At 36.5% G+C, this 10889-nt stretch overlaps 1 protein-coding gene across 1 annotated transcript; it reads right to left on the bottom strand.

The window, feature by feature from the left end:
- Positions 1–410: 410 nt before the first annotated feature.
- On the bottom strand, positions 411–1447 carry LOC113325165 (putative RING-H2 finger protein ATL21A). The gene is made up of 2 exons (XM_026573384.1): positions 660–1447; positions 411–423 (listed from the first exon to the last, which is right to left on the bottom strand). Exons 1-2 carry the CDS (start codon positions 1445–1447, stop codon positions 411–413), a joined length of 801 nt encoding a protein of 266 aa, XP_026429169.1.
- Between the last annotated feature and the right edge of the window lie 9442 nt (positions 1448–10889).

Raw genomic sequence — 10889 nt, 5'->3', positions numbered from 1 at the left:
TTCTAAAATACATCTAAGAGCAATTGAGATTTGGATTTCGTATTCCAACATCGCTCACTTCGTCGTGTTTCCTTTGTTTGATTAATTTCTTTATTGAATTAGAGTCCTAGATGTTTAAGTTTAAAGTTTATTTTGAGTTTTAATTTTAGGTTTTTGAGGACAATGAAACTATGATAAATTGAGATTATTTAGGGATATATAGGTAATTACATTACCTTTAGACACCCCTTATAAACCCACCCTAGATAATATAATGAATGAGTATGCCTCAAAATAGGTTTCTTAGAATTTAGAAATTAAATAGGCCCATTAAATATCCAACCAAAAAAGACTGAATGAGGAAGATATACATGATAGATATATTCATGCCTCAACAAGGAGTCGATATTGTCAGCGTGATGCAAAACCACTTACAAAGAGGAGCTGCAAAAACAAAGACAACAAATACAAACACAAAAACAAAGACAATTACAATATTCATGCCTCAACAAGACATTCAAGCGGAAGGACTCATAGATATATATATGACTCTTCAGAGTCTTCACTCATCTCTATTTCGACAAATCGATCAAGAGGAAGGACTGAAGGACATCTACCTTAGAAAGAAACTTTTAACATCTGCAATAAAATAGTAAAAAACTAGTTGGCAACTCATTTACCTTCTTTGTTTTCTCCTGCAAATAACACAAACTATCGTTGCTATTGCCACGATCCCGCCGAGACTTGGTGCAATTATTGTTGCTAATTTTTTCCAATTAATTCTTTTTTCATCTACTTCGGGATCCTTGGTTTCATCTTCTTTCGGAAGTGGAACATTGGTTTCAGCTTCTCTCGGACTTGGTTTTACGGGTTGGACCCATGTAAGATAAAGATCATCAGTAGTAAAATCATAAAAAGAACCGGTAGAAGAAGCTTTCGAGGAAATAGGTATATAAACAGAAGCATCTACCTGACATCCTCCGTTAAAGAGTGCGTCGGAAACATTTTGATAAGATTTATAATAAGCTGAAGATAACGTAACCACTACAGTGGCTGTTGGGCTACTAAGGCAAGGAACATTTAATATTACACTTGAATATGCAACAACACTTGGATCACTGATTATTGATGGTGGACAATAGAAGAAGGCATAAACCCAACGACCATAAGCCTTGAAAGGTGACAGATCAAACTTTGAATATCTAAGACGTCTTGCAAGGCAGTTGTCCTGGTCGTAAAGCCTTATCTCTCTGTAAAAATAATCGATTTTCCGAACCAGAAATTCTTCCGACCGTGATATTTCTAATACTGTTTTACTTTTACGAAAAACATTGCAAGTGATATTAAAACCCGGGTAACCACATTCTCCACCCTGGCGATCATTAACAACAAACGGGAAGTCGATTTGTGGTTCATCCCAAGCATCACCACACTTAATTATGGAACAGTTATCTTGACATGTAATCATCTTTAGAAAAAAGAGAAAGAAGAATAAGTAAGAGTTAACGAATTCCAGAGAAAACAACATCGTATATAACTTCAAAGTGATATTTTTAACCGAGAGTATATATATATAGTCAATTGTGCCAATTGAACCTAGTAAGATAATGGATTATTATATGGTTGTTGAATTGGTCGCATAGTTGGCTTGCGGGTAGCTTTCATATACATACGTTTCTCAAAAATAAAATAATAATATAAAATGAGCTAAACCAATGAACTTAGTGCACGAACCTAATTCGTTAGGTGTTAAGAGAGTTGACTAACCTTAATTAGTTAGGTGTGGAGGTTGTGTACACGATGTATAAATAATTAAGAACTTCCTTTTATAAAATACAGTGGAAATGTAATTTGAAGTCAGACAATGTCTCCATCATAACATGTTTGCCGCTTAACTGATGTTTCTTTTAAGGATAAGTCTAATGGAGATTCGTAGAATCATAATTCAGAGGCAATCAAGTCATGCTCTGAATTTGAAGATAAAGGTGAAAGCGTGAAGAAATTTCGTGCATATGCTTTAAATTGTTTAGCGCTAAGAATCTTTGATCGAATAAAAATTTCCATATGGACTTTGAAGATAAACAACTCTATAACCACTTCCTCACTGAACTACTCTCTCAATGAGGCTGCAATAGCTTGGATCCCTCATTCATCCCAAAAAGGATCTCAATTTATAGGGGTTATTTTGGGAGGGGGCTGTTTTAGAGTTGTTTTCTAGACGTTTCGTAGCAAATCAGTCTATACAAAGTTGGACCCAAGACCTGGCGGTAACACTAGAAGTGTTTTCTTCCAAATACTGCACTCAAGATTAAAACCTGGGTAAGCACATTTTTTATTTCTCTGTAGTTCTTTTATTCCAAAAGGGAAACTAATTTTCGGTTGATCCACATCGCACTGGACACTTGAACAGGTTTCTTGACATGAAATCGTCGTTAGCAAAAAAAAGAAGAAGATGATGTTTGAGAGAACGAAATCGAGAAGAGACATTGTGTTGTATCTTTGAAAACGATTATGATTTCATAGTGCACCATACATATATAAATGCATACATACAGGAACAAGTCCATTAAAGTTTATGGGTAGCCATGTTCATTTCCCGCAGAATGTCTCAACACCAAAAAGAAAAAAGAAAAAAAACACTCAGGTTGATTTGTTCCTACGATGGAAACAATATGTAGCGAAAGAATGTCAACTAAACTAAAACTGTTGCCTTCTGGTATAGCCCATATATAACCGTGCAAAATAAAAGTTATGCGTTCCATTTCCTTCAAAAGTTCTTCTCTGTGTGATAGGTTAAATAACATCATGGATGATCAGAAGACTTCAATACTTGCAACTTGCAAGATGAGTACAGGGACGTACTTATAGATAGTTAACTCTGATATCTGTAATATATAACTCATGAAGTACCACTTACACCTCATTATACTCATACTAATGATCGTCTCTCCAATTATGGTAGCCACGTCTTCCGCCAAATAGTAACGAACAATCGGTTTGAGACGCAACCTCAATTGGGAAGTAACTAGCTAGTTTTTTAGCATCCTTGATACGAAAGTGGGCTACAATTTTGCTTTTCAGTTAGGTAGGTGATAACGTAGGTGCTTATTGAAAACAGTGAGCACTTGAGATAGAAACGCCAACATTGGATTTAAATACAAAAAATTCCAGTTGCATCGAAAAGTTTTATGCCTCCCTTAAACATGTTACAATTGTCAATATATCCAATTTCAGGTTTTCTAATTCCAGTTCGTAGTTAATGACCATGCTTGTTAAGCAGATAAACTTGGATCTGCCAAAATTTGTAGCATGAGAATTTTTTCATCTGCAAGTTCCTGCAAAACTTTTGCAGCATACGAAGAAGAGCTGATAAATTTCTTCATAATGAAGTTGAGGGATTATCTCAGTACCCAATGTGGAAAAATGTAGAAAAACTAATGATGAATTTCTAGAGTAATCAAAGGTTAAATGAAGGACATTTTCATTACAAAAAATAATCTAATAATCAGAAAACCTTCAGAAGTCGGTATCTGTGATAAATTCAACGATGTCCGGTTTGCACGGTTAATAAATGTGAACAAATTACCATTTACAGAATGGTAATGGATCACTTTAGACAGCAGGTGCTATTGGTATAGCCGTTGGACAACATAATAATTCAGCAAGACATCCCCCCACCTGAAGACCCACCCTCCATCCAAAAAAAATGGATACTATTATTGTTATGATTACTGCGATGATTATGGCAATCTTCTTTTTGTCAAGTTCTCCATTTTCTCCATAGATTAATTTTGATCCTGGAGTTCCTGCAAAATCATTTCGCTCTTGTGATTTGGAAATCTAGGTGGTAGTAGCATGAACGAGAGAATAAGCAACCACAACTTTCATTACAATGCCAGCCATTTTTTTCTTTTATTTTTTTCTTTAATAAGCAAGGAAGATTTTAACGAAACAATAAATTAAGGACAATAAAGCATAGAAAACTTATCATACCTCCTGAATTCCCATATTCTGTTCCACTATAATACAGCTTTCCTGGTATAGCATAAAACTTTTCTCAATTATAACTTGATCTCTTGTTGCACATTAATATATTTTGTACATCTGTAAGAACACAAATTAACATGTATCCTTTTTACTCACTGTGTTTTTGTGGTTCAGTCCATGTGAGATAAAGATCTTCGGTAGCAACATTATGAGAATAAATATATACCACACTCGAAGGAATAGGAATAAGTACTGAAGCCCTTAACAAACAACCGTAGTCTTTCAAAAATTGATTAACCCTGACTTGAGTAGGATCGCTAGAAGAATATGGTGTAATGAAGAGAGGCTGTAGGTCATCAATGCAGGTAGCAGGGAAAGTATATAATCCAAGTATTAGAGAGGCTGCATAATTAGTTTGTATAGATGGTGGGCAATCAAAAAAGCTATACATATGAGAAGAAAACCCCCTGAAAGGTGAGATATTAGATTGTGTACTTTGAAGATAACGCTGCGGAAGGCAATTTTGCGGATCATAGAGTCTTATCTCTTTAGTAAGATAACTAATATCTCGAACATAAAATTTGCCAGGAGCAGACGGTAGATCTAGTACTGTTCTCCTCAAACTGTCGCACGCAAGATTAAAACCTGGGTAAGCATATTGTTCACTCTGACGATCTTTTATTCCAAAAGGGAAACTGATTTTTGGTTGGTCAACATTGCATTGAACACTTGAACAAGTATCTTGACATGTGATTGTCTTTGACAAAAAAAGAAAGAAGATGATGTATGTGAGAATGAAATTGAGAAGAGACATTGTGTTGTATGATTGTATCCTTAAAAAAGATAACGAGTTCATCACTGCACCCTACGTATATAAAATGTGCATACGAGAAGGAAAAGGTCCATTCGAAGTTTAAGGATAGCCATGTTAATTTCCCAAAGAACCAATTATAAATAAGTAAAAAACACTCATGTTTGATTTCTTCCTATGATTGAAACTCCATTTTAATGAAGAAATGTCAACTAACCTACAGAGTTGCCTTCTGGTATCCCGTATAGCCATGAAAAATAAAGGTCATGCTTCATTTCCTTTGAAAGTTCTTCTCTGATTCTGCCAATTTGTTTATGGCAACATATGCCCACTTTCTATGAAATATTGCTACAAATGATCTTCCGCAAAGGCCGTTTTTTTGGGATAGCACACCAGTTTTTGGAGTGCACGAGCAAAATGCATTGAGGGCGGTTGTCCGAACCTTACATTAATGGACCGGATGCAATTTTTTTTTTTTTTTTTGATCAGCAAAAATAATTATATAGATAAAAGAATAATGAATTACAAAGAAGTAAAACCAAAGACAAAGACCTTTATGTTTAGGCCAATGTGCGTGTGACCACAAACAGAAACCTTATGACTAACTCTCTTACTATAGCTTCCCATCTGCACATAAGATCTTCAAAATGAATTCCCTCCAAAATTTTAGAGGGAATATCCCAGTACATAAAATGCGCATATAAAATGCGCATACGAGAAGGAAAAGGTCCATTCGAAGTTTAAGGATAGCCATGTTAATTTCCCAAAGAACCAATTATAAATAAGTAAAAAACACTCATGTTTGATTTCTTCCTATGATTGAAACTCCATTTTAATGAAGAAATGTCAACTAACCTACAGAGTTGCCTTCTGGTATCCCGTATAGCCATGAAAAATAAAGGTCATGCTTCATTTCCTTTGAAAGTTCTTCTCTGATTCTGTCAATTTGTTTATGGCAATATATGCCCACTTTCTATGAAATATTGCTACAAATGATCTTCCGCAAAGGCCGTTCTTTTGGTATAGCACACCAGTTTTTGGAGTGCACGAGCAAAATGCATTGAGGGCGGTTGTCCGAACCTTACATTAATGGACCGGATGCAATTGTTTTTTTTTGATCAGCAAAAATAATTATATAGATAAAAGAATAATGAATTACAAAGAAGTAAAACCAAAGACAAAGACCTTTATGTTTAGGCCAATGTGCGTGTGACCACAAACAGAAACCTTATGACTAACTCTCTTACTATAGCTTCCCATCTGCACATAAGAAATTCAAAATGAATTCCCTCCAAAATTTTAGAGGGAATATCCCAGTACAAAATGGTAGCTTTAATGTCTTGTATAATCAAGTGGGTTTTGAGTTCTTTTCCTTCGAATGTCCGTGAGTTTCTTTCCTTCCAAATACCCCAGCAGATGGCAAAAGGAAGGACATCCCACATAAAGTTTCCTTTTATCGAGAAAATCTTCGCTTTGTTCTCTAGGAACACCATTTGAACAGCTTCCCCTTGAACCCAATACACTCCAAAAGCATCATAAAAGAAATTCCAGATCTTAGTGGCCACTGAACAATGAAGTAATAGATGGTCCGTCGTCTCTGCCTCCTGTTTGCACATACAACACCTATTTGCCAACGGTCTTCCCCTTCTCATGAGGACATCTTGGGTGAGTATAGAATTGTGGTGTACCAACCAAATAAATAATGAGATTTTAGTTGGTACCCTACTATTCCACACTGCCCTATGGGGAAAAATTGCAAGGTTTGCTGTAGACAAAGCATTGTAGCAAGACTTAACCGTAAAAATCCCATCCTTTGTATGCTTCCAGGCCCTAGAATCTTCACTCTCGTTAAGGACTACTGTATCCAGCAGGGAAGTAAGTCTTACGGCTTCCAGCATCTCTACATCAGTGAGTCTTCTTCTCAAATCTAAGTTCCAGTTTATAGAGCCCTCATGCACTGAATAAAACTTACTTACAACGACATCCTTTTTCCTAGAGACCCTGCATAGGTTTGGGAAGCTAATTTCAAGTGTATCCTCGCCTATCCAATGATCTTTCCAAAATAATGTTTTGTTCCCCTTTTCCACTATGTATCTCAAACCAGTCATGAACTTTGCTAATCTCTTATTAACTCCCTTCCATACAAATGTGCCATATGAGCTTCGAATGGTTTTCGTGTCCCACTGATATCTATCCACTCCATAGTTTCCCTTCACGATAATTCTCCACTGTGCTTGAGGTTCCGTCGAAAATCTCCAATTCCTTTTACATAACAGGGCATCATTTGTCAATCTCAAATTCCTAATTCCCATCCCTCCCTCTTCTTTGGATCTACACACTTTATTCCATGAGACAAGTACAATTTTTTTGTCAGTTGTGTTGTTACCCCAAAGAGAATCTCGCATGATCTTGTTAAGTCTTTTCTCCACCGAAGCTGGCATCGAGTAAATCGACATAAATAGACAAGGTACTTAAAACATTTTTCAACAGCACCAATCTGCCCCCATATGACAAAAACCTTCCCTGCCACCCTTGGATCTTCTTTTCTATCCTTTCTATAACTATGTCCCAAATGCCTTTGTTCCGATACTGTGCGCCAGCCGGCATCCCTAAGTAATTAATAGGAAGATCCTCAAAATTGCAACCCAAGCACAGTTCCACTATATCATCGGTGTTTGTATCACCAAACGTACAAGCAGTGCTTTTTATAGGGATTACACTCAAACCCGAGCTGATTTGGAAGCAAATAAGCAATGCTCTGATGTTCAAAATCTGTTCGGAATCATCACTTGAGAAGAAGATTGTGTCATCGGCAGACAATAAATGCGAGACCTGTGTTCCATTCTGTTTCACCGATGCAATTGTTAGGATCCAATAGATTTTGGATTGAATACGGGTGTGGTCTTAAAACTCTGTTGAACACCCACCTTTACATTGAGGGTACGTATGAAATTTCATCGAATCACCCTCATTGAATGGACATGACGTTGGACTGATTACCGATGTTAAACTGAAAATCCGTCATGTATTGGACTTGATGTTGGACTATTTCAAAAGCTATTTGGGATCTAGTTCTCACAAAATTTGATGTCAGACTTTCTCATTTGAGTAAAATTTCGTTGTCTAAAGGAGGTAAGCTCACAATCTTAAAATCTATCCTCTCTTCTCTTCCTCTTTACTATTTCTCTCTTTTCAAAGCTCCGGTTTCTATTATCAACCGACTGGAAAAGAAAATGAGGAATTTTTTATGGGGTAATTCAAAAACATCTCATTTGGTACAATGGAATTTGGTGATGGATGATAAAAGTAGAGGAGGTCTGGGGGTTTTAAACCTAAGACAAATGAATCTTGCTTTACTAGCAAAATGGGTTTGGAGATTTGGGGTGGAAAAGGAACAACTCTGGTGTAAGATTATTACTGAGAAACATGATGCCGTGTCTTCTCATTGGTTACCTGGTAGAGTTGCATATTCCGGCGGGATTTCATGTTGAAAAATTATCGTGGAAACAAGTCACTTGGTAAATTCTTTCGCTACAATTACCATTCATTCAGGAGGTAGAGTTTACTTCTGGTTTGATAAATGGAATGGGGATGACCCATTAAATATTGCTTTCCCTGACTTGTTCAGGTTATCTAAAGATAAATACTCTACAGTGGCTTCTCATATTTCTAATGGCAGTTGGGTGTTTGATTTCAAAAGAAGATTATTGGATAATGAAGTTAATCAGTTTGCTTCTTTTTTGCTCAGAATTGGGTCTTCTCCTCCTATTCTAGATAACCTCACAGACACAAGAAGATGGTCTTTGGGAAATAATGGAGTCTTTTCTGTTAAGACTCTATACTCTAAGTTAATTCAGTCTGACGGTATTGATAATTTTCCTTATAGGTTCGTTTGGAATAACAAAATTCCACCAAAAGTCTGTTTTCTCGTTTGGTGTGCTGTGCATGGGAAGCTCAATACCAAGGATATGCTATTGTGTAAGGGAATGACTCTGGAAATTGACTGCATTATGTGTGGAGATGCTGTAGAAACGGCAAGTCATCTTCTTCTTCACTATAAAGTGGCTTACAAGCTGTGGTTAAACTTAATTCCTTCGGGTTGGTGTTGGATTTCTCCACAGTCTTTGTTTCATTTAGCTAATGGTTGGCATCAGATGTTCTTAAATCATAATGTGGAGTGCTGGAATATGATTCTTGCTGCTATAGTGTGGGTGATTTGGGGAGAAAGGAACGCGCGTACTTTTGAAAATAAGCACATCTTCAAAACAGATTTTGATTTAATCATCGAAGCTAAATCTCTGGTTATTGCTTGGGCTACAGTTTTTGGGCATCATATTATCTCGACAGAGTACAATTGGGATGCAATTTTTTCCCAATTCCTGTTCTTTTTCTGTTTTATTTTTCTTTCTTTGCTCCTACTTGTAGCTCTTTTGTACATTCTTTTTTTCAATAAAATCTATCACTTCCAATAAAAAAAAAATGTTGGACTATTTGGTGGGCGAATTACATAAATCTAACTGGGGCCAGTAGTCCTCCACGATGGAATGTCGCTGATACCCATAGCTAGACCACGTCCTTCCCAAATTATTTTGTCTTTGGATGCATGATAGAATTTTCACTGATACGCACCATAACTGGGGCAAGTGTTCCAACTAAATTTATTTATTATTTTTCTTTATTTTTCTTAAAGAAAAAAAGAAAAGAAATCTCAATCATAGACTTGGCCTTTGGCCTCAGAAACGGTGGATTGGAAAAACAAATACTTAACCTCACTCGGTAAAATATCAAATATAAGGAGAAGGATCTACAAACTAGATGACCGCCCCACGGTCGGGGCCGAGGACAAAAACTTGCAACTGAGATTGTCGGGACTCGGGCATGATTACAACCCCGAAGGCATTCATACAGATGCGGAACACGACACGATACGGATACAGGCACCGGCAAAATCATCATAATAGAAACATATTTATATATCTATATATATGTATTAATTAAATAATTTTTATATACTAAGGTCGCAGTGTTACAGTATATTCAAATATACTGATCACGTAAATATAGGATAAAAACTCATATTCATGTCGTTTGATTAGCCCCGTATAGAAAAATTAATCTTCATATTAATTTCCATGACACACTGTATTACCCTATCAGAAAAGTGGAATATGGATTTTTACATACACGTCGTGCTTGTGACCCACACACGTGACACCTGACGCGTCGTTGCTTTCTGGATTGCAACTGAGATTATTCTTTAAAAGTAGGAGTTAGGTAAGAAGTATGTGCTACAGGGGCCATATTTACTGGTCAAATACCAGTTAACTAATTTCCGGTGGTGGAAAATAGCCGGAGTAAAAAATAATTCCTCTCGTTTTTGATTATTTCCACTCAGCCGAAAGGTTAATAATCAGGTGTGTTCACCCGAATGCAAATTGGGTTAAATGGTTAATTGACTACTTTTGTGCGCATGACCCTAACGTGGAGTATGTATGCTGTTACGCCGAACTCTTTTTTCTGCTTCTATTTTATCTTCTCTTGGCACTGTAACTTCTGTCGCACTTAATATCATCCATGATTCGATGGGAAGCTAAGTAAATACTAAACATTGTTACTTTTTATTCAATGAGTTTGTAGGTGTGGAATATCGCACATATCAATAAGTATGCGAAGTAAGGATTATCTGATATAAGAGAGGACTATCGCACATGGTAAAGTTGAAGTGACGTATTGGATGATGTCAGCAAAATCACGAGTAAAGTGTGATGTTTTATGCGAAGTGTAGTTGCATATTTTTTGACTACTACACCCAAGTGAAAATAAAGACTAAAAACTACTAAAACATACAAGAACAAAGATGAACAAGATGTAAATAGCATGAAAAGTAATGATGAACACAAGCATACATGTGGTTCAGCCATGAAGACCTACATCCACGGAGAAGTAGATGTTTTCTTATTGATTATAAGGTCTTTCCCTTGAAAGTGTTACAGATCTCTTCTAGATTTCTCACGTTCTCTCTATGTAGATATCTCTCAGGAATTCATGTGGCGCTAGTGCAGTTGCCTCTGGGTCACAGTATGAATCGCCGAGTCTCTCATCACGATGTGGA

Source organism: Papaver somniferum, chromosome 11, assembly GCF_003573695.1.
Source record: "Papaver somniferum cultivar HN1 chromosome 11, ASM357369v1, whole genome shotgun sequence".
Classification (NCBI taxonomy): domain Eukaryota; kingdom Viridiplantae; phylum Streptophyta; class Magnoliopsida; order Ranunculales; family Papaveraceae; genus Papaver; species Papaver somniferum.
This window is presented reverse-complemented; position numbering and strand designations above follow the sequence as displayed.

What these genes read in the sequence shown, in the direction of transcription:
- LOC113325165 (XM_026573384.1), bottom strand. Translation starts at nt 1,447, where the DNA reads ATGATTACATGTCAAGATAACTGTTCCATAATTAAGTGTGGTGATGCT.